Below are 24,698 nucleotides of genomic sequence, written 5' to 3' on the forward strand. Positions count from 1 at the left end.
GTTAAAAAAAAAAAAAACACGTCTACATTGATCCGCATAAATACGCTATCAAGAGCTGTTAAATTACGCCAAGCCTGACGGTGGCAGTGTTAGAACAATGAGAATTCCACACAAGCCAATCAGAAGCCTAATAGAGAACCGCTGACAGGAAGAACTTCCGGATCCTTTTCAAGAAGAAAATATGGCACCAGGCTCATGTGTGTGGACTGATAGCGAGACTGAGCTACTTTTACACGTTGCGCTGGACTATAAAACTGCTAAAGCCGTGAAAAATGTCTTTGTTGTTCAATACATTGTATGACTGTAATTTTCAAAATCACACAAGCGAGTATAGCTCTCAACAACAGAAATGTTTTCACGCTAGCATCCTGCCAACATGGCGGATAGGGGCGGGGCTCTGTACTATGACGATAACTCCTCATTCCATTCCCAAAACTCCGTTTTTGTCTCTTTCAACCAGTTTACACACAAACGCTAAACTGAGTTTTTAAAAAATCTCCACTTTTGCCGGAGTTTTTTTTTAAGCTTCGTTTTCGGAGGAAAAAACTCTGTTTGTGTATAAACGAAAGGCACAAACGAAGGGAAAGGTCTTCGTTTATCAAAATACCCGGGTATGTGTAAACAGCACCTTATTCTCCTTTGGTTTTGTGAGGCTTTTATCTAGCAGGTCTTTCCAAATGAAAGCGCGTGTGCTTGTTTCCGTGCAGCCAGACTTTTTACACTGCCTCAACTTTTTAATGCAAATATACAACTGGTTTGCGTATTCGAATGTTCTTTGCATTCCAATCAATACAAAAGGTCTTCCATGAGGGAAGGAAGCATTAAGTAAACCCACTACCAGCTAAAGGGATTACGCTGGTGATGGTTTGTAGTTCTCCATCTGTGATTCTTAAAGAACATGCCAAATTTGATTTTAGTTTGAGTTTAGTGCTAGCTATACCCAGTGCAACATATGAACTCCAATTCCTGACGTATCGATAATTTACAAGCAGCTTAAAAGCATATGTCAGGCTCATGGTGCCCTGACTGTATTTATTTAATCACAATTACAGGGCAGATAACTGAGACAAATAAACAAAGGAGAGCTGAGAAGACGCAAATATGTCTTCAATAAAGGCACAACTAACGCATGTAGATCACACAACAGAGATACCAAATTGGATTCAGGTCTTCTTTCAAACAATTTCATGCAGAAGAAGCTTTTTTCAGATACGAGATATAAAAAATATCAATAGCTTCACCAATCCATTAAATTGATGTCAATCGGTCTTGAAGACCACGCGTGCAAATCAAACACTGCACCAACGTTTTCAAGTGTGTGTCTGAAAGGGGCTTTAGATACCATCTTCATAAACTGCATTTTCTGTTTATGCATTTAGCACTGTTCTGTTTATGCCTTTAGCAGATGCTTTTATCCAAAGCGACTTAGGTAGGGTAAGGAGGTCTTACCTAAGGACCCCTACTGGAGGTAATACAGGGGATTTGAACCCAGGTCACCTACATGAAATCTTACCACTACACTATTCAGCCTATCCAGTCTTTTCACTTCCACTGAATGTCAAACTTTTCAACGTGCTATGAATTTTTTCCGTAAAATATAGCTTGAGAAACTTCAACAACAGAGGAAATTCCACGAAGTGAAAAGTTTAAAGGCTGAGTTATACTTCTTTTAACTGCCCTTGCGCTTGCGTCTTGCGCGTATGTTAATGGCTCGAGACGTTTATACTTCATTTTGCTTTGTCGGCGCTTGCGTGTGCTGCGTGGCGATTCACCGCCAGGACAGTAGGTGGAGTAGCGGGTTTTTTCAATGACAAGCCTACTATGATGAAAGCAAATTCACCGCCAGGACCTCTTCGAGTGGATTCATGCTTCTTCTTCTTGTAAATAGCCGGTATTTTGTCAGATTTTCAACACCTTGGGGGTCTAAATTACTACTTTCTCGCCTGAAAATGTTTCAAATGTTGCTAAAGTTATATTTTTACAGAGTTTATAGCTTAAGGGAAATCAGCTTTTCAGGCTGGCTGATTTGGGCTCGGGCAGGAGTGAAGTGCACTGTGTGTAAACGCTCTGCATACTGTCAGATCGATGAAGTAGTAGGCGGTTTCGACCACAGCCAGTGGCTTGCGCTTGCGTCTTGCGTGAAGTTTAGAAAATTGAGGTGACACACGCAAGCACGCAAGGGGGAGCTTGCAACCGCGCAAGGGCTTGCGTTGCGGCTTGCGTCTTGCGTTGCGTCTTGCGTTGCGTCTTGCGTTGCGTCTTGCGTTACCGACTATAAACCAGGCTTAAGGCATGCAATACAAAAACACTGGAGTTGGGACGGACTGAATAGTAATGCTGCTGGAGGCTGTGGTATTTGTTAACAAACAGTAATTAAAATTAAAATGGAGAATGCTCCATGTGGTTGCACTAGACACTTAGTTCAGACTGCAGGCCTTGATGCTCAATTCCGATTTTTTTGTGAGGTCGGATTTTTTTGTGAGGTCGTTCACATTGCAATTAAATGCGACCTGTGTGTGGCCTGCTGTGTGAACGGCTTACCGCCCCATACTATCCCGCATGCGCAGAAGAGCGTACGATGACGTCATACGTCATGAGCGTGCCCAGTGTTTGCGGAAGTAAACATGGATGGTAAGAGTAGGAATGCATATTGAGAATGAGGAGTCACGTGAGCCGGTTGGCCATGTTGGCAGGAGACGCTATTGGTTGCCAGAGGCAACGCCATCAGAATTTAAAGCTGCAGTCTGCAACTCTTTTTCAAGCATAATGCCTGGAACTGTCCGGGGATTCTGAAAGTAGTACATTAAATACCCCAATACATAAAAAAATGAGTTCTCTAGGTCCCCTATATGTCCCTCTAGGTCCCTCCAAAGCCAGCAGGTTTGTTTACAAAATTGCAGACCGGACCAGTAAAAGGTAACCAATCAGGTTACGAGCTGGGCTCTGCTGCCTGTCAATCACCGATTGTGCACGCGCGATACAAGGTAGGCTCGTCCCTACGCTTATTTATCTAGACTATTGAACTTCATTACGGGCTAGTCTACTTACTGTGTCTTCCATGATCGCAAATGACAGGTGAGTTGATGAATGAGGAGTCGTGTACGTGCATCTGGCGTGCACGTAGACGTGCACGAGTTCTCATGTGTTTTGATGGGGCGGGACAGGAAGTTGAATAACTTTTTATTTTTGGGTTAAAAAATAAGCATTTCTTGCATTTTGCGACTACGGAGGTCACCGTTTTCAACTTCAAGCGTTCTGATAGATCATGTAAACTCTTAAAATGCCAAAAATTAGGACTTTATGTATGACAACAACAAATCCTGCAGAATGCAGCTTTAACGGAGGCGCACCAATATATTCCAGATATCTTTAAATTTCCCGCATTTATCATTTCGGCAGGACAGAGACGAATACAATAAAAAAAAAGAAAGAAAGCAATGCAGAAAGATAAGGCGAAAGAAAAGGGACCTTACAGGGACAAGCTTATTACAAGCGCAAAGCAGCAGTAATTGGAGAAGCTCTCGAGTATCCAAAATATTGATCCTTACGAGCTCCCTGCAGCAGAATGGCACAGAGACCTGGACCAGTTACCTCCGTGCACATATATGGACATAGTAAATTATCTTGTCTTTGGTGTAAGTTACTACACTATGCAGGAGTTTAAAAGCCACAAATCTTTAGAATCTTACAAGACTTTCTGCTGTGGCTGGGTGCAGGACTTGGCCATCTACAAGCGATTTTAAAGTTGTTGTCCAGCCGGAGCCAGCACATTAATCACGGCAGAATTTTAAAGAGGATATTAAAAAGAAAAAGAGCTAGGATTTTGGCCCTGGCCTTTTGAGGGGCAGTGGCATCGTCTATCCAAAGACACGTTTGGGTGCGTCGTCGTAACCAGGAGTGGTGGGACTGTGATGTGAGCGGCTTTTCAGACGCATAGGTCGGATAAATGCGCCCTGGCCGTTCAGACTGCAGTCGCATGGCAAAAGATCAGATACGTATCGGAATTAGGACCACATATCCAAGTGGCCTGGATCGGATTTGAAAAAATCCGATCTGTGCTGTTCAGACTGTCATGAAAAGATCAGATACAGGTCGCATAGGGCCAAAAAAAAATCGGATTTGGGTCACTTCAGTGTGCTGTCTGAACGTAGCCTTAGATATGCTTATGCCACCTGTAACGCTATTATTAACTTGTGTTGAATTCAGATGGTTATCTGCATTCCATCAAAATTGTGCCCAAAAATTTCAATGTACTAAAAGTTTTGTTACTTCTTTACCTTTTACAGGGACTAAAAAAATAATAAAAAAGTGATCACTTGTGTTGTAGCAACACTCTCTGAGGCCTAAAAGGCATTTTCCTAACAGACCACCAACATAAGAGCTGATAACTTCAAATTAAGTGAGGGCAGTTTATACTTTGTTGTGTATTATTTAACCCATGAAAGTGTCTATGTTCATCAAAAATTAATTCAAAGTGACTGGGCATTATCTTTGAGTGTGTCTGTTCCAGTAACACATCGACACTGGGCTGTGGTTCTAACACCGGTCAGTCCGGCAGTGGTCTTACCTCTGAGGCAGCTTGTCGAGAGCCACTGTCTGAGGGCCACAGACACCCATCCTACGCATCAAGACAGAGACAAACAAAGGAGGGTAAGACAGAGGTTGAAAATTAAATATTTAACATGAAACTGCATTTGATCCATGTTATATTTATTGCTATCGATTTCAAGCAATGTTGCTGATTTGCTACTTGTTGTCTTAAAGGTTTTTGATGCAAGACCCATAAAGAAGAGAGTATGAAAAAAAGAAGGTAAAAAAGACTAACATCTTAATGAAGACACAAAAGATGAAACAGCTTATGACTTCAAAATTAATGCACCTTGTTTGGGTGCAAGGATTACAAATCTTTGAAAGACACATGATGAAAGCTACAAGAAAGAAACAAACAAAAAAAAAAATCACCAAGTAACTGCAGTTTTCTTTTGTCTACATTAAAATAAAATGTACGGATTTACATGCAAATTTTCAGATTAATAGACAAATTATATTGTCTATGTGTCTTTTAGTGTCAAAGGCTAATGGCTATTTATCCAAATTGCCCCATCTGTGCTACAAGTTGGCTTGTTGCATGTCATGAAGTTATCAATTGATCCATAATTTTGCATTATATTTTTTATGTGAGCATATTTCATTGGATGAAGTTTCGCACTGTATGTATGTGAAAGTGTGCGTGTGTGTTTGTGCCAGAATTTTGACATGTCAGTATGTTGCCACAGCCACTGCTGTCTAGACAGTGCTGTTGTGAATTAAACATCAAGGCCTGACAGAGACTGGCTCCGAGGAAACCAATTCAGCAAGTTCACCTAACAGACGGAAGCGAAGCTGTTACCTCTGTGAAACTGGGACAACAAACTAACCAAGATAAAAAAGATTAATTTAGCTCAACATAGCTTTGCCGGGAACATACTGGTAAGCTATGTTTGCCCTGTTTCACAAATACAGAAATGTACTGTCAAAATGACTAGGCAGGGACATTCAGTGAGAACAGATGAACAGAAAGACACGCAGGGAGAGCTTCACTCACTATTAGTTTGGATCAAAATGTTACTGGCATGGATGGTGAGTGAACAGCACTGCCAAATCAACTAACCCCCCCCCCCTCCAACATCATCTCATTTATTGCACAAAGAAAGATGCTACTGACCTGCTGGAGGGCATGGTCGTGCCTGCGGGCCTGGCTCTGTCGTGTTATGAAGGACCAGGTGGAGAGCTTGTAGTGGTTGAGAAGGCATATGATCACCACCACCATCACTGTCATCACCACGATGATGATGATGATCTGAACAAACTCCAGTTCAGCTGCACAAACGTATAAAAGGAGAAAAGAGGAATAGTGTCAAACATTTATGAGGGATTCACATTTAAATCACTGAAGAAAAGGGTTTCAGAAGCCTGACTTTAAGGCCAGCTGTAGGGTATATAAAGGTCAGGTTTGACGGAAAGATTTATAGTAGAGCTACAAACTCATGATTATTATCAATTCATGTGTAGATTGTTGTCTGGAATAACTGATGAATAAGTTTGTCAATTAAAATTAAATAAAGGGGGAAAAAAAATTATGCAACAATTTTGAAATGGAAAAAAAATATGTTTGATTCAGCCTGATAGTCAGATTTTTTGTCCAATCAATGGTCTAAAACTCATTGATATTCTGTTTGATTTAATAGAAATAAATATCTTTGTGAATACTTGCTAACTCTGACAAGTTGTTGGAATATGTGTACACCAGCAGGGGGCAGCACAGGTCAAACTCCAAGAAAATGAGTGAATATGTGATTTTTACAGTATACAGATGGGTGTGTGTGTGTGTGTGTGTGTGTGTGTGTGTGTGTGTGTCTGTGTGTGTGTGTCTCAGAAGATTCAAGAGGGTGAAGCTTAAAATCATAGTCTGCCCCAGTGGTGTCTGTCCCTGCGTACAGTGGGTTCTTTGTGATGATGTCGAATGACTGGTGTTTCTGTGACAAACACACTCACACACCAGTGCTGATGTGGGATGACCTTCCAGATCAGGGCACCACTGGGAGTGACAACGATTACTGCTTAACAGTGACATTCTCTTTCCTTTTGTTTATTGTTTCCACTCCTCTAATTTTCCCATCCCAGACTGTGTCTCCACTTGTCTGTGTTGTTCTGTCCATCTTTCCTATAACTCCAAACCTCCATCCTCGTTATTCTCACACAGAAGTCTTTTCTTGTAGTCTCCCAACCCTTCACACCTTTCATCAACTGTCTTGCTCTATTTCTCTCACCCATAGTCATTGCTTCCTTGTATTTCTCTCTTTTTTGTTTTTTATTGTTTCCCACTTTTAGTTTATCTCCTTTCTCTCTCTGTGTCAGACGTTCTTTTGTTGTGAGGTGTCAGTTTGTCCCGAGCAGTAATTGTCTTCACCTTGCCTTGTCTGGGCGCACAGTCTGACCTCTGATTCACACACTTACTCACTGCTGGACATTCCTGCACACTGTGTGTTTTTAGTTTTTGTCTTTGTGTGCATGTCCAGCTCTGTAAGAACTATGACACAGTGTACACTCAGCAGTCTGAACTATAAGGACTCAAATCTGGTAGATATTTTCTCTAAAAAAAAAAATCTGTAATTTCCTGAGTGCTTCTGCCACAGTCCAAGAGCCACAGGGGACAGGTGGGGTAGGACTGAGAGGAACAAAGCCAACTACACAACCCACAGTGAAGGAAGGGAGGGAAACTTAAGACTCTGAAACCAACTGACACTAACCAAAGAGTTTAGGAATATTGCAAACCAACAACAGGCAGACTTCTCTTTTATGTGACAAATCTTTTATGTGAAGATCCCAGTTCTGCGATCACAAGCGGAACAAAAAACGCAGAATTAAAATAATTCATAAGCGGTCAGCTCTGTAAGTTCTGGACAAACAATCCTGTTCCATTTAAAGGAAAAATAGTTGAATTATAAACGAGCAACCATTTTCCATTTCCATCTCTTATTTAGGTAACTCTGAGCTGCCAGGGCTCCATCCATCATAAGGATCAATGTAAAAGAAAGTTGTAGCTATGCTGATGGCTCTCAGTGTCTGCACAGTTGTTCTAGAATGTTTAAATGCTACTAACTTTTGGAATTTAAACACCAAGTAAACTTGAGACTGATGCAAGATACTAAATATAATTTATGTCAATCCAGCTGCAGTTAAGGTTAATAACAACAAAACACAAATGGCAAATTGCTGCTATTGGGATGTTAAGCAATTATAATTTATATTCTGGGGATCAAAAATGTATGTAGAAGATTTTAAAGTCATCTATCCGACAGCTGGAATTATTCTGCTATCAATGCACTCACATTGCTACTAAAACTATATAGCAAGTACATGAGAAACGGCACAATTCTCTGAAAAAATGGAAATATGTTGGAAAGAAGTTTAGTTGCTAAACTGTGTCTCATCTGAGGACTTCACCCTCTACCAAATTAAGTCAGCCGAGCCCTTCTGTAAGCTGGCTGGTTAAATATCACAAACTCCTTGCTGTTGTAAAAGATACACAAACCAGATGCCTAACTCAAAGATGAAGTACTTCTGAAACACAAGCAGGGATGTTTTTACAGCTCTAGTTAATTTTTTCACAGTTTGAGCAAAATACAAATACGGCTGCTGTAGTTAACGGCTTGTTCGCTGAATGGCGAGGGGAAGGAACCAAGACGGGGAGCTGAGAAGGAAGGAAGGAAATGTGAAGCGAAGGAAGAGAAATTAAAAAAAGAACGAAGAGGCAGGGGAGAGTAGAGCCCGGTGATGCCTAAACCCACTGAAGTTCAGTGGCTACAGAGCCCAGTGCACAGCACGGGTTACCTCATATACCAGAGAACAGTGTGTGCTGGCAGTTTTCATTATCAGCACCAGTCTGGTGTTATTACAACAGTAATCCATTTGTCAAAACAATACCAGCCCAGCGTCTCCGACACCCTTTTTCTTAAAGCAGGCTGACTCATTTGTATTCCCCTTGTTTTTCTTTTCCCCTGTTGTGGTGAGGAGAGAGACCATTGAGTTTATTTTAATTGTGTAGATAGTGCTAATATTTATGAAAAGCCCACTATGTTGTCTTTTACTTTTTATAAATCAAATCGGCACGTGAAATGTCAAATCATACCAACAGAATCCACCAGAACCAGAAAAATCATCTAACAATGTCTTTTTGGTTTCAGTGGAGGGTATCAAATTCCACTTCCAAAGACGCTGGAAGGAAGACAGATCATGAATGTGATGATGTGCAACCAGTTCCTGTGCCAGAACATGAACTTGGCAATATGTGATTCTCAGTGCCACCAACACGGCTGTACTGAAAAGCACAGAGGTGTGATACCTGGCCCTATCAAAGACAAACAGGAGCTGCAGCATTAGCTGGCTCCAATATCAAATGCCAATCTCTACAAAAACGCATGAACAGCACGGAGAGAAAGAGAGCACACACACAAACACTGACCCAATAACAGCCCTTTGACCTGTGAGAGTATGTGAGTTAGAGAGCGAGGCCAGTGGGAGGTCAGACAGTTCAGCTGACCTGCCAGTGAAAAGAAGCTGTCAGACACACAGCAAACAACAAAAGCCAATATCAGGGCACAGCACTTTCTGAAGACAAAGTGACAAAAGTTTTGCAATGGTGAATTTATACACCTTAAAGAGTAAATTCACTTTATTCATATAAAAGTAATATCTCTTTTAAAGTGGTCATGGATTCTAGAAAATGATCCAGAATAAAGCCAAGGACTCAGTGTTGAACATGTTAACTGTCTTTTCCCAACAATAGATACTAAAGCCTGGTTTATAGTCGGTAACGCAAGACGCAAAGCAAGACGCAAGAAGAAACGCAAGCCCTTGCGCGGTTGCAAGCCCCCCATTGCGAGCTTGCGTGTGTCACCTCAATTTTCTAAACTTCACGCAAGAAAAGACGCAAGCCTACTACTTGAAAACGACATACTCATCGATCTGACAGTATGCAGAGCGTTTACACACAGTGCACTTCACTCCTGCCCGAGCCCAAATCAGCCAGCCTGAAAAGCTGATTTCGCTTAAGCTATAAACTCTGTAAATATATAACTTTAGCAACATTTGAAACATTTTCAGGCGAGAAAGTAGTCGTTTAGACCCCCAAGGTGTTGAAAATCTGACAAAATACCGGCTATTTACAAGAAGAAGAAGCATGAATCACTCGAAGAGGTCCTGGCGGTGAATTTCCTTTCATCATAGTAGGCTTGTCATTGAAAAAACCCGCTACTGCACCTACTGTCCTGGCGGTGAATCGCCACGCAGCACACGCAAGCGCCGACAAAGCTAAATGAAGTATAAACGTCTCGAGCCATTAACATACGCGCAAGAAGAAAGCGCAAGGGCAGTTAAAAGAAGTATAACTCAGCCTTAATACTGCCTATGGAACTGAGTTTGGAACAGAGAGAAAATGTGACTTAGTGTTTAAAATGGCAGCAGAATGTTAGCACACACACACACAAAAGGCTTAAGGCCAGAGTATACATGCAATTAATCTCTATAGTAAGTTGTGTTTAAAAGTAAAGCACAACACACACATACACTATTCTAGCAACCGTTTTTTGGAGTGCAGAGTTCTCCAGAACTTGCACTGAATACTACTGGATAGGCATTCATTCCTGCTCGTAGTGGGGGAAACTCACTTTGTGTTAAAAGCGCTTTGAGTGGTCAGTTAGACTAAAAAAGCGCTATACAAGTACAGTCCATTTACTTCTACAAATAACGAGGGTGTACAGGCTTACTTTGTTCAGCCCAAAATGAAATCAGGCTATATATGGAGACTACACATTCAACTGGAGCCTCTAACATTGGGCCTCATGCAACAACCATTAGTACGAACAGATTTGTTCTTAAGTCGTGCATAGGAGTGATTTAAGAGAATTTGCGCATTCACCAATTTTTTTCGTATTTTATGTTTTCTTTCAGGTACGAACATAATTTACGAGTGATCCAGACCTGTAATAGGAGTTTCGTAAAATAGTCTGCTGTTATTCGAATCAAGTTTGCTTGACTAATGGATTGTATATTTAATTACTTTGAAGCAAACATAAATAAATAAATAAATATATTATACACCATAATGATGCTGACATTATTCTGTTTGACTTAAATGATGCACTAATTGAAGGTTAATTTGACTCTGTATATAACAAGGTCAATGGGAAGCGTAACCAGCGGATGACTTGTTACTTTTGGATGCCTTAGCGCGTCAGGCTCTTGGAAGAGACAGTGTAGATATCCTTGCGGAGACAGACGAATGGCTGACAAATATGCAACTTGCTAGAGCCACAACTCCAGAGAGAAACACGCCGATCAAACCCAATTCCACCCATCAATAGACTGCACACATATACGTATCAAAGCACCCGTGCTGTTGTGGAGCGCACAACAGGTGAGCTGAAGGCCAGGTGGGTGTATCTCGATACAGTAGGGGGAAAACTGCTCTATAGCCCAGAGAAATCTGGCATGCTGTGTTTTGCACAATATTGCCGTGAACGAGGGTCTCCCACTACCTGAACCAGCCCAGGCAGACCCAGCAGGGGTGGTGCCAGAAGACCTCCCTCATGGATCGCCCGATCAAAGGTCCATCATGATGAGGCAAAAACTAATTGCACGGTTTTAGTTGCAGTCATCAAGCGCATTTTTAAGCTATTTTCATATCAAACCATTTCGTCTTTATTTCGGTGACATTACGAAGTACAGGTTACATGGAATTAACAGCACTCATAATAACTTCCCATTTCTTCGCTTTAGCAGGTCCCGTAATGCCACTGCTGACATGCTAAAACTGAGAGATTTTCCTTTTTGGATCTCTGAAAGCAGAACTTCGATCTCAGAGCCCGTAAAGTTGTTCTTTTTGCGCCTTAATGCCATTTTTACGACTCAACACTCAACACTTCCTGGCACAGGAGAGAGGAAGCGTAGCCTTATGGTATTATTTTGGGAGTGGAGTATGCAAATTTACTATCCTCGTGCACAGGTGGGTCATATACGCAGGTCGTTTACACACTTTTTCCGAAGTTAAGAGTGTTTGTTGAATCTAACGTGCCGTGTTAGTACGAGACCTTAGTACCTTAGTAAAAAAGTAAGAGAAATTTAGAATAGAAATACAAAAATGTTCTTGCACGAGGCCCATTGTTATTTCTCAATAAACTTAACATTTGAGTCGCTTCAGTGAGAAAACCGGGTTTGGCTGGTTTAGTTTGCACTTGAACTTCCTTTTGTCCAAAACCAGATGAATGCATTGTGGTATTCAGGTTTGAAAGTAGATGTATGATTGATGGTAGAGACGGCATGCAGGAACACCACGCTAACTGCTTGCTAGTTCAGAGTAGGGGAGCTACTCCCACCAGCAAAGGAAATGTTTTCTCTGTTAGACAGAAGAGAGGCTGAGGTTTAGCTGTCATGAATCCTTGAAGCCAAGGGACAAAGTCCCAGAGCCAAAAGCAGCAGTTTAAAGAGTCTGCAGGAAAATCCAGCATGACCCGGTGTCCTTTGTAAATGACAGGGCAGCAGAGAAAAGATGGATATGACATTGGAAACTCTGTCTGAATGACTTGGCTTCTGCTAAACTGAGACCAGGGCAAAATGTGGAGGCAGCAAGTGAGGCGTTTTCTTTTTTTAATTTTACTTTACATACTGCAAGACAAGCTCAGCAAAATCCTGCAGCTGGCTCATTTCCTCTGCTGTCGTTTCCTGTTTCCTACTGCACTCAAGACCTCAGTTATGAAAAAGACATTATTACAGCTGCACCTGGCAATCAAAACTGTACATGACTGCAAAATGCTGTACCATTTCAGATATGACTTGCAGCAGGTGGTTGAAGTGCTAATTCACTGTTCTGGTATCAGAGTCCCTGGGTACTCAAGCTGGGGGTTTTCGAACATAGCTGTCAAGCTAAACTTGTGTAGTCATAAACTATAAACCTGTGTTATACTAAATTGTATGTGTTAAGTAAAAAGAGAGGCACAGTAATCAAAACAGAGGCTGCTTTCTTTGCTCCAACTTGCTCATCCTTCTCCTGCTGCCCAACTAAAGGCCTGACGAGTTCACTGCCTGCTGTCCACCACTCTGGGCCCACACACACACCAAACACAGACTTCTACACACAGACGCACACAGGCCTGTCTGCTGCCACTGCCGTTGCTATGGGAACCCTTGGGCACGGTGCCGTGATCAACAAGGCCTGGAGCTGCTGGGGCGTCATGGCAGCGACCTGGCTGGCACACACAAACACACATACGCATTTTGTGGCACAGAGAAGGATGGATGGAGACCAAGAGACAGAGGAAACGGACGCAAGCACAAAAAAAAAAAAAACGGCTCAGCTAGATGGAAAGAGACAGTTCAGTAATGAGGGGGCAGAAAGAGTGGGGAGAAAAGGAGGGAATGAGGTGCACAAACACCTAACACCTCTCTCCCTCCCTTGGGAGAGATGCGCACTGCAATGTCTAGACGGCAGCAACAGTCCAACACAGTATAAGTGCCTGTGTGAGACACAGCATGTAGTAGTTATCAGCCTAGTTACAGCCTCCCCAGCCTCCACCACAGTCAGTCAGACTCTCTGTGGAAACAAATTAACTAGTTTAGTGCTCCTTAACCCTGAGGAGAGGGGTCTGGTTTACGTGTGTGTTCTATACCCATTAGACAGGTATCTTGGAGTCAAGGAACAGAAGGAGACAAGAGGCTGATAAAGAAGGAAAGATGTAATAATGTGTCAGAGAAGGAGAGAGATGCAAGCAGAGAGACAGTGAGAGAGAGAGAGAGAGAGAGAGAGAGACAGTGAGAGAGAGAGAGAGAGAGAGAGACAGTGAGAGAGAGAGAGAGAGAGACAGTGAGAGAGAGAGAGAGAGAGAGAGAGAGAGAGAGAGAGAGAGAGAGAGAGAGAGAGAGAGAGAGAGAGAGAGAGAGAGAGAGAGAGAGAGAGAGAGAGAGAGAGAGATGCCAGACATGCTATGGGGACTCAGGGCAACAAGAGAACAAACAATTACAGCTCCACAGCTGTCTCTCTTCTCCACTCCCCCTCACATCCCTACTTCTCTGTTTATTCATCCCTTCTTCTCTTGTTAGCACAACACAGGAGAATCAGAAAGCCTGTATATACTGCATCACAGAGGATCAGTGGATTACAAAGCAGATTGCCTCTGACTTGTGCTCGGTTGTAGGTAACACTCTCAACTGTCATTAGCACCATGAAAAATTGAAAAGCTGAAATCAGGATATCTCATGTCATGATTGTGATTAAAGGAGAAGTATCAGGGCATTTGCATCCTAAGTGAGCTTATCACATGTGCCCATCTTTTCCACTTTTTCCTTTAACAGAGCTCAACTTTGATTACTGCTGATGTAGGCCGTAAAGACGAGGTCTGATGCTGAGCTGGCAATAAATTTCTACTTTTACTCCTGAAAAGGACTAACGTAACCATATCATCTCCATCTGCATGAATATAACATGAACAAAGATAGGAAAAACACGGGTCTCTGTGATAACATATCATGAATATTACAGTACAGTCTAATATTATCAATATTCTACTGCTATAATATTCATGATAAGCAGTAAAGCAGAGAGGAGGGCAATGTTTGAGAAATTATTTGCTCGGTAGGATTTCACTTCACTTGGTGCAGAGCTGGCCTGCAGACAGGTGTGTGTGTGTCTATGTGTGTGCGTACATTATCAGACCAGACATGCAGGATAGTGTCTAGACACCCCTGAACTCCCACCCCTCTGCCATAAAGGCAGACTGTCTCCTCTCTCTGAGTGATTGAACCTGACGGGGGGGGGTCAAACTGATGTCAAGGTTAAAGTGAGTGTGTGCGCATGAGTGTGAGGATGCTGACCAGGGTCAGCTGGAGTCAGTGTATGACTTGACTTCTCTATGGATTGTGGTATATTTTGTAGTATTAGAGCTGTTCGTACTGTAACATGTTGTGCCATGTCTCAAAAGGTCCTTTATGTCCGTGTGTTTGTGTTGTTTTGTCAGATGGCTGAAGATGTGATACTATGAATGAAAAGCTTCCCATTAAGCTTAAGGCTTTTTCAAACTGTCGCTCTACTCAGATTCAGATTATATAACCACCAAGTTATCAGAAAAAAATCCCAGTTCAAGCAACTATTGAATGTACACTGATCTCCCACAAAGAAAGAGAAAAGAGGCACAATGACTTGAACATTTTCTCACAGTCAACAGTGTTGTGGCATCAGACATATTTCAGTCAATAATTCGATGCCATTACCATGAATGTGAACTGGGACAAGGACGATGGTCAGTCAGATAGCCCAGTCTAGCCGTAACTATAGCTCAAGTTAACTGTGCATGTAAATGTGCTGCATAAAAGAAGAAGACTGCTAGCCTCATTGTCTTATCACATGCAAATCATCAACAACCCAAGGACAAAATGGCACACAGGCCATGTGTGTGCATTCAAAGCCGGATTGACGTTATTCCTCTATGCCACAGAGCTCCACAAATATAACACTGAAAGACGCTGCACCCATAAATGACAACACATATATTCAAGTTTACTCTGTCACTCACTCACTTCATGTTGGAAATTTTCACTAAAGCACAAAATATACCTCAATCCACCAACGAAAATAGTAGCCGAATAAATGGCTAATTTGACACAGTGATCAGGGATCACCAAGTGTTTTCTTTTTCTTTTCTTTTCCTGTTTGCTTTTCTTGCAAGGTTTTGTCTGAACTAAAGGTAGGAAAAAACACAACAACAGCAAAAAGAAATTGAAAGAAGTAGCAGATAGCTGCCAGAGTAGCACAGATGGAAAAAGAATGATAGGATACAGAGAACATAACTAAGGCTGAAGTGAGACAGAGAGGTGGGCCACAGAGAGGATATTGGAGGAAAGATAGCAGTGGGAGAGCATAAGCAATAGCAAAGGAAGGCACTGAGATGCAGGGAGAATGTGGTAAAGGCAGACAGATGTTAAAGGTAGACCAACGGCAAAGCTGAACGTCTTGCGTCTCATCTCTGACACCAAACAAACTACAGTGGAGCAGTGGGAAAATAATGGGAACAAAACCACACACAAAAAACACAAAACTGAAAAGATGAGATAGGAGTGGAGGAGGAAGAAATTAGTGGTATTTGTCGATTTTTCTGTTGGTGTTTTTCGTGGCATGTGTTAGTTTGATAGAGCAGAAACCCCCTCTCGTCCCCTCAAGCCACCGCACACCTCGGCTCCACAAGCCAGGTAGATTTGTGGTGCAACTATAAAGCGGCTTTCAACATCAGTAGGGGTGATGAGGCAGACATCCTCCAGACTGCTTGCTGTATATGAGCTGCAAACTCTGTGGCTGCCGCAATCAGACAAACTCAGACAGCAAGTGATGCTGAGGGTGGAACGTAGGAACTTCAGGGAGACATGGGACACATCCAAGCTGAAGCTGAATGCTCTGCTGAGGTAAGACAGGCATACTGGGATGACACTGTTTCACTGAAATTTTAAAGATTTAAAGAACGAAAAACAATCCACACAATTAAATTTTTCAATTCATTTTTATTTATATAGCGCCAAATACAACAAATATCATCTCAAGGCACTTAGATAATAAAGTCCAATTCAAGCCAATTGGAATTAATTTAATTGTAATCATAATTATTCATAAAATAATCCAATTCGTTCATCGCAATGACTGATAGTAACAGGTAAAGCAGCTGTCATCTAATTTCATTCTTCAGCAACTGAGAAAGAGGAACAAAAACAGCTTAAAACACAAAAAAATAAAAGAACTTTGCAACTTAAAAAAAAAAATCTCCCAAAAGACAAAGTGCCTCCTCCTCTGGTGTGCAACTACACTCCGTCCGTCACCAATAACTCAGTTTAATATGCTCACAGTTTTTTCATCAATGCCTGCAAATCGTAACTGGTTTCCATTTTAGAAAAAGATGGCTCCTCAACTGCAGCATACGCTTGCGTGGCATTTTTTTGCTATGACTCAATGTCACACTGGCCATCTCTCCTCCAAGACTGACTGTCTTTCTTACTCTATTTTAGTCTCTCCTCTTTCTCTTTCATTATGTCTGTCTCTCCCTCTCTTTTTGGTGACACTCCTCTCACCCTCCTCCATTTGTATTCTTTTCAACCCATCTATTCTTTCATCAGTTATTGCTCTCCTCCTCTTTTTGCCCTTTCAACCTCCTCTGTATTCCACCTCTTCTTTTTCAATTAATTTTATATATACTTATACACACACTGCACGGTGGTGTGGTGGTTAGCACCGTCGCCTCACAGCAAGAAGGTTCCAGGTTCAACACCCAGCTGGGGCCTTTCTGTGTGGAGTTTGCATGTTCTCCCCGTGTATGCGTGGGTTCTCTCCGGGTACTCTGGCTTCCTCCCACTGTCCAAAAAATCATGCATGTTAGGTTGATTGGCATCTCTAAATTGTCCTTAGGAGTGAGTGTGAGCGTGCATGGTTGTTTGTCTCTATGTGCCCCTGCAATGGACTGGCGGCCTGTCCAGGGTGTACCCCGCCTCTCGCCCATTGACTGCTGGGATAGGCTCCAGCCCGCCCGCGACCCGATCGACGGATTCAGCGGTATAGATAATGGATGGATGGCATATACACACACACACACTTTTGTCTGCCTCCCTTTCTTGAATCCCACCTCCTCTGTGTCCTACCTTCCCAACCACTTTCTCCCCCTCTCCCTCTCCCTCTAACCCTCAGATGAAAAGGTGTAAACATGTCTTCCACATGCGGTCTCATTGTGCCGAGCCAACAGAGCAAAACAACCACGCTTAAGTTGCTCAATAGACCTTAGCAGATGACTAGCGCCTTCTCCATCCTCCCCTCCGTTTTTTTTTTCCTTTTTATTTGCCCCTTCGGGTTGAGATGCTTAACAACCATGAAGCAATGCCTGGCAGGCAGGATTAGGCAGGAACAGGACAGAGAGAGATCGAAAAGAGAGGAAGGAAGAAAGACCAAAAGGAAAGATAAAGACAGTGAAAGTGAAGCTGGGATAAAGAACAGCCAGAGACTGAGAGGAAAGCAAGGGGTGGGGGGAGAAGTAAGTTGTGGGCATATACAGGGATAGAAAAAAAGAGGAATTTATAAGGGTGGGAGGCATGGGTCCTATCAAAAAAGTTTTTTTTCTCCCCTTCTCTCAAGCACTTGGCCGTGACCGCAGGCTGAACCTTGGTGCAGTGCTGAGCAACAGCTGCCAACAACAGAGGGAACTACAAAAAGAAGAAGAAGCAGGCAGGGGGGGGCGTACTCTGAGTAATGGTGGCAGTGTTTTGGAGATGCCAAGGATGTTTTAGTCTTGTCGATGGAAGTATAAATAGACACAGGGTGGTAGGGATAGAGGGGGGGATTGAAGTTGAAAGAAAGGGGAAGATGGTCAAATGTAGAAAGCGATTTGTGCCTTTCTCATAGAACTCCTCTGGGCTGAAGACCAACCCAGACACTGCAGTAATACAGTATACCCACCACGCCTCAGCAGCTGACAGCTTCACTCAGTGAGCACAGAAGCAGGAATGCAGGGAATTTGAAAGCCCCATACAACTGGCATAAAAGTTATTACATCACTAGTATCAGTAGTTCAATGCAGTCTTTCATTTAGCCTTTCAGAAAAATAAAATCTGTTCCTGGAGGGCTACATTCTAAGACGCACCTCTATCCACTACAGCAACCTTAGTGATATCAATAAAGTTCAATGATGATTGCTCTTGAAGCACTTAAAAAAATTACATCTGGATGAATGCTGAGATGTGTGGCTGGCAAATATTTAGACCCGATAATATATTAAGTAATATATAATGTAGAGAAAGGCTCTGCTACAAGGTTGTATGCTTAGTTGTTAGTGTCAGTGGAATAGAGACCAAGAGTTCTAGTCTTCTCACTTTTATTCTTTATCTATTCGTGCAGATTGTTTTGGCTTTTTATGCTCTAACCTTGCCATGTCAGTCTTAAGCATCATAGACTGAAGTACCAGCTTTTTAATGAAACTACTTTACCCTACAGAATCCCTGTAAAATTGTCCTCAATGATGGGAAAATTGATAAAAAAAAAAAAAAAGGGGTTGCCCTCCTTTTGGGTAAAGGCAATAATCTCTAGGGATGTCCCAATCAGGTTTTTTGCCCCCTGTCGACACCGAGTCCCGATCCGATACTTCTACAGTACATTAAAAAAATGAAGAACGGCGAAGAAACAGATCCAGGATGTCCATTAATTTTTATTTTACTTTCCTTATTTTATCATTTAACACTTATAAACAGAGCACTTCTGTGAGGTAGCTTGAACAAAAAAAGGAATCGAGTAATAAACAAATTCTTCCCATTGTAGTTTAGTGCAACAATGTGTAATATAAAAACGAGCAGCAGCTCAACTTGAAATACCTGGCAGGCATGTAAACAAATAAGCAAATAAGAGTGCCACAGTGATATAAAGTAAGGCTAATAATGTGCTTTTCGGAACTGCACTACTAATTCTTACTCTCCTCCTCTGGCTTCACAGAAGGAAATGTACGTTTTTCTTGATGAAAACCAACATTTCTACCTTGTCGGGTTTGAGCCTGTTCCTGTTCTCATCAAGGATGTTAGCGATGTCCTGGCCACCTCTGGAAACCCCAAGTTTGCATTTCTCACAGTTTGCAATCGTAACGTTTTTGTCATTCACTTTACATTCACTTTACCTGCACACCGTGGACATTCGCACCCCAGCTTCAAGCTGCTGCCGTGTTCTGCTTCGCAGGTAGGTACCAGATCGGCTCGACTTCCACACATAATATACGTAGACGCCTCATGGCGTGCTGGAACGTGACAGCGTTGCTGCCATATTGGCTGGATCTCCTCACTCTAAGCTAGCACCAGAATCAATTGGAGTCGACGGAGAGTGAGCAACTATGCCCATATTTTGTGCAGTTTACGGTTGCAATAACCGGCACAGTATTGATACCAGATCGCGTGGGATTACCTTTCACAAGGAAGATTGAACAATAACTTTGTTTATTTTACCATATATAATATTATGTCATCCTAACTAACGTTACTTACGTGTAATGTTATTACAGCAGGAACTGGTACTCTCTCTCATTAGCCGCATTCGGACAGAGCAGTTCTAAGAACGGTCCTCCTTGAATTCTGTTCTGATAACTGCCCTTCCATGGGAACTGTTTCAGTTTGCATTTGCACATGAGTCGGGACCCTGATAGAGACTGATGCCGCGCAACTGTCTGCGACAGTGACGTGTTACTTTAGCGCCACATTCAACAACAAAACAAAACAAAACGAAACCCGCGAAAAGTAAGGAGAGAAGAAAAAAACACCACAAAGAAGCTAATATGGCAAGCGGGGAGGCCACCGTGTTCATGGTCTGCATGATGGTGATATCAATCATGGACAATCACATCAGGCGTCTAACATCGAGGCTGGAAGAGCACACAGAGAGTCAGGAGACGAAGAATCGAGCACAGGCGATACTTCTTCGTCTCATGAAGGATGGAAGGAGAGCAGAGCGCCTCAGACAAAGGAGACAACGTGTAAGTTTAACTTATTAAACACGCGCAAGTTGTGTCCGTGTCGTATGAGTAAACATTTCAGCCGTGACAACATGACAAGGGGCGTAGCTACCAACCACCAAACACCTACGTCAGATGTGCTCCTATAGAACCCAGAAAAGACCCAGCCTCGGAGAAAGAGCTAAAATGGTTATAGGAACTGAGGGCGATGGTCCCGAGTTCCTGTATGTGCGAATGCGGGAAAAAACGGCCCCGTTCCTGAAAAGGTTATAGGAACTGCCAAAGGTTCCTACAGTGTGAATGCTGCGGCTATTGTCTCTTGCTGTTTTTTGTTTCTTCTTCATATTTTGAAGGTTTCCCAGTGATACAGGCTTGAGGAGGCAATGAGAAGTTGCTATAAGACGGGAGGGTTTTGTTGCGACTGAGTCGTCAAAGCTCTGTAGTGAGCACTTCAACCTGGTGATTTTAGCCCCTTTCACACTGCGACCCGCTACCTTAGCGGGTCCAAATTGCACCTTCGACCCGCGTCGAGCAATGTGAACACTTGCCGTGTTAGGTGACCCGTGTCGCCTGAAGCCGAGTTCAGGGGGCGTTGCCTTGTGGCAGAGCGTCACACGGAACACATAAAATGCTGGGCGTGTACAATGACGTAGGCACAAGCCATGCGTCGGAGGTAGGGTTAAATAGAGTAGAGTAGAGTAGAGTACTATTTATCAATCCCGAAGGAAATTAAGGTGTCAAGTAGCAAACATTTATCAATACAAAAAACACAAGGCACTATACACAACATTGCACATATAACAGCCATATAACTCTTCCATATCTTACACATATATCAGCCATATAGCTCTTCCATACAATCAGCAAAAAAAAAATCACCTTGAGGTAGTGCTGGGCGGTATGACCAAAAATACATATCACGGTATTTTTTCACGTTATCACGGTTTCACGGTATATCACGGTATTTTTTTTTCATGCATAATTAGGTGTTCACAGCATTTTCTACAGATTGAGAACAAAAAATTAAAAACGAAAAATTCTTCAAAATGCTTCAAAATAAAGCATGGTGTATTTTTAATGTGTGACAGCGTCCTGTATCATAACTAAATCTCTGTCGTTTGTAACACGTTTGTAAACCGTGTGAAAATCCGGTAAATATTCGGGGAGTTATGATCATTGTAGTTGGGGATATACACCATCCTCAGTCGAAATAAATCCAATGTGGGGGCATTGGAGACCCAGCCAAGATGGCGGCCGCGCTGATACGTCAGCTCCAATTGGCAGTGTCAGTCTATGAGGCGTCTATGTATAGAGAGTATACATAATATAATTACGCTGCCTATTGGAGCTGTATCTCCAATAGGCAGCGTAATTATATCATGTATATGTATTTTTAAAGTCACACATTAAATATACGTGCTTTCATTCTGAATCACTTTGTATTACGCTCTTTCACAAAGACATATGGTAGGCTATTTCATATTGATAAATGTATAAATGAATTTAAATATAAATTTTATATTTTAATAAAGAAACAAGTTTGATTGTTCATTTGAATTTATTTTTCTCTCACACAAACACACACGACCCTCTGTAACACATATACATACAAGCTCCCATATAGGATTCAAGGATTTTTTTATTTGTCATTGTATTCCTACAACAAAATTTTGTTGGCACTCAGGAAAAACAGACAAAACAACAACAATGAATAAAATAAAGTGTCGTAAATAAAAAAATAAAATAAATAAAGTGTCGAGTAGTAAAAACAGTTATAAATGTATTAGAAAAAAGATATATACAGTTCTAAAAATGGTGGAATTATAAATATGGTGGAAGTAAACATTGATGCAGTAGGCTATATGTAATATAATACTGCACATATATACTGTACCAGCTTAGTACATTTTTTTCAAAGGTCTAGAAAAGTAAGCATTATAATTCCAGGTCATTCCAGCGTCTTACACTACCCCGTTAGGCTTGCAACTGGGACTGGGGAGCTAAAACCCTTGAAAAATTACTGTTTTGCACAGCTTCTCGCATACGCTGACACTCTGTAACTCCAGGATAGTTAATTTTTCGATGTGGTGCAGCCTTACTTTGTGAAATACAGACACCACAAATGACACAAGCATCATCTCTAAGCCTAACAATCTCACCCGTCCTGTCAAAATCACCAGGCTTGAAATGCTCACTACAGAGCTTTGACGACTCAGTCGCAACAAAACCCTCCCGTCTTATAGCAACTTCTCATTGCCTCCTCAAGCCTGTATCACTGGGAAACCTTCAAAATATGAAGAAGAAAAAAAACCAGCAAGAGACAATGAGAGAGAGTACCAATTCCTGCTGTAATAACGTTACACATAAGTAACGTTAGTTATGATGACATAATATTATATATGGTAAAATAACCAAAATTACTGTTTAATCTTACTTGTGAAAGGTAATCCAACGCGATCTGGTATCAATACTGCGCTGGTTATTGCAACCGTGAACTGCACTAAATACGAACATAGTTGTTCACTCTCCGTTGACTCCAATTGATTCTGGTGCGAGCTTAGAGTGAGGAGGCCCTCCCAATATGGCGGTGACGCTGTCACGTTCCAGCACGCAATGAGGCGTCTACGTATATTATGTCTATGAATCAGAATCAGAAAAGGTTTTATTGCCAAGTAATTGTACATCACAAGGAATTTGGCCTGGTCTATTTGGTGCCATAAGAACAAGACAAAAAAATATATATATAATAATAATAGAATAAAGTAATAATAAATGTAAAAGAATTTTTTTTTTTATTTTTTATTTTTTTTTTTTTAAATATGTGCAAAGTATTTTTAAGAAGAGTGCGTTAATGTAACGCACTCTGTACTGACAGAAAGACAAGACAGAACGTTAATATAACGTCAATATATAAAGTGTCAGTGGGGATAAGGGGTCATGTCAGTGGGGGGGTACAGCGGGCCTTGTTGGTGAGGCCAACTGCAGAGGGGAAGAAGCTGTTCTTGTGGCGGGAGGTTTTGGTCCTGATGGACCGCAGCCTCCTGCCAGAGGGGAGTGCCTCAAAAAGTTTGTGTTCGGGGTGGGAGGGGTCGGCCACAATCTTGCCTGCACGCCTCAGAGTCCTGGAGGCGTACAGGTCCTGCAGAGATGGCAGATTGCAGCCGATCACCCTCTCCGCAGAGTGGATGACATGCTGCAGCCTGCCCTTGTCCTTGGCGGTGGCAGCAGCGTACCAGATGGTGATGGACGAGGTGAGGATGGACTCGATGATGGAGGTGTAGAAGTGCACCATCATCGTCTTTGGCAGGTTGAGTTTCTTCAGCTGCCGCAGGAAGTACATCCTCTGTTGTGCTTTCTTGGTCAGGGAGCTGATGTTCAGCTCCCACTTGAGGTCCTGGGAAATGATGCTGCCCAGGAAGTGGAAGGACTCCACAGTGTGGACTGGGGAGTCTGTCAGTGTGATGGGGGTGAGTGGAGCTGGGCTCTTCCTGTAATCCACCACCATCTCCACTGTTTTAACAGCGTTGAGCTCCAGATTGTTCAGCCCACACCAGGTCACCAGATGGTCAATCTCCCACCTGTAGGCGGACTCATCCCCACCAGAGATGAGTCCAATGAGGGTGGTGTCGTCCGCGAACTTCAGGAGTTTGACAGACTGGTGACTGGAGGAGCAGCTGTTGGTGTACAGGGAGAAGAGCAGAGGGGAAAGAACACAGCCTTGAGGGGAACCAGTGCTGATGGTCCGGGAGTCTGAGACCTGTTTTCCCAGCCTCACGTGCTGCCTCCTGTCAGACAGGAAGTCTGTGATCCACCTGCAGGTGGAGTCAGGCACGTTCAGCTGGGAGAGCTTGTCCTGTAGCAGAGCCGGGATGATTGTGTTGAAGGCAGAGCTGAAATCCACAAACAGGATCCTGGCGTAGGTTCCTGAGGAGTCCAGGTGCTGGAGGATGAAGTGGAGGGCCATGTTGACTGCGTCGTCTACAGACCTGTTGGCTCTGTAGGCGAACTGCAGGGGGTCCAGGAGAGGGTCCGTGATGGCTTTCAGGTGTGAAAGCACAAGGCGCTCAAATGACTTCATCACCACAGAGGTCAGGGCGACGGGTCTGTAGTCATTAAGTCCTGTGATCCTTGGCTTTTTTGGGACTGGGATAATGGTGGAGGTCTTGAGGCAGGATGGTACGTGGCATGTCTCCAGTGAGGTGTTGAAGATGCCTGTGAACACCGGGGACAGCTGATCAGCGCAGTGCTTCAGGGTGGAGGGAGAGACAGAGTCTGGCCCAGCTGCTTTGCGGGGGTTCTGCCTCTTAAAGAGCTTGTTGACATCTCTCTCTAGGATGGAGAGAGTCGTTGCTGTGGTGGGGGGGGAGGGGCTGGTGGGCTGGGGTTGGGATATGGTGTCACGGGGGATGGTGTCAGGACTGTCCCATTGTCTCTCGAAACGACAGTAAAACTCATTCAGGCTGTTGGCAAGGTCAAGATTATCCAGGGAGTGGGGGGTTTTCGGCTTGTAGTTGGTCAGATGCCTGAGCCCTCTCCAGACAGAGGCAGAGTCGTTGGCTGAGAACTGTTTTTGGATTTTCTCAGAGTACAGTCGTTTAGCTTCTCTCACCCCCTTGCTAAACCTGTACTTGGCCTCTTTAAATCTGCCTCTGT

General features: G+C 42.8%; 1 protein-coding gene across 1 annotated transcript in view; it reads right to left on the reverse strand.

Moving 5' to 3' along the window:
* Nucleotides 1–24,698, reverse strand: part of LOC142379632 (low-density lipoprotein receptor class A domain-containing protein 4-like) — a 73,265-nt gene that overhangs the window by 7,631 nt on the left and 40,936 nt on the right. The window contains exons 2-3 of the mRNA XM_075464693.1: nt 5,705–5,859; nt 4,568–4,618 (exon numbers count right to left, since the gene is read on the reverse strand). Coding sequence (XP_075320808.1) covers nt 4,568–4,618; nt 5,705–5,859 — 206 coding nt within the window. The remainder of the gene's footprint in view (nt 1–4,567; nt 4,619–5,704; nt 5,860–24,698) is intronic.

This window comes from Odontesthes bonariensis, chromosome 5 (assembly GCF_027942865.1).
Source record: "Odontesthes bonariensis isolate fOdoBon6 chromosome 5, fOdoBon6.hap1, whole genome shotgun sequence".
NCBI lineage: Eukaryota > Metazoa > Chordata > Actinopteri > Atheriniformes > Atherinopsidae > Odontesthes > Odontesthes bonariensis.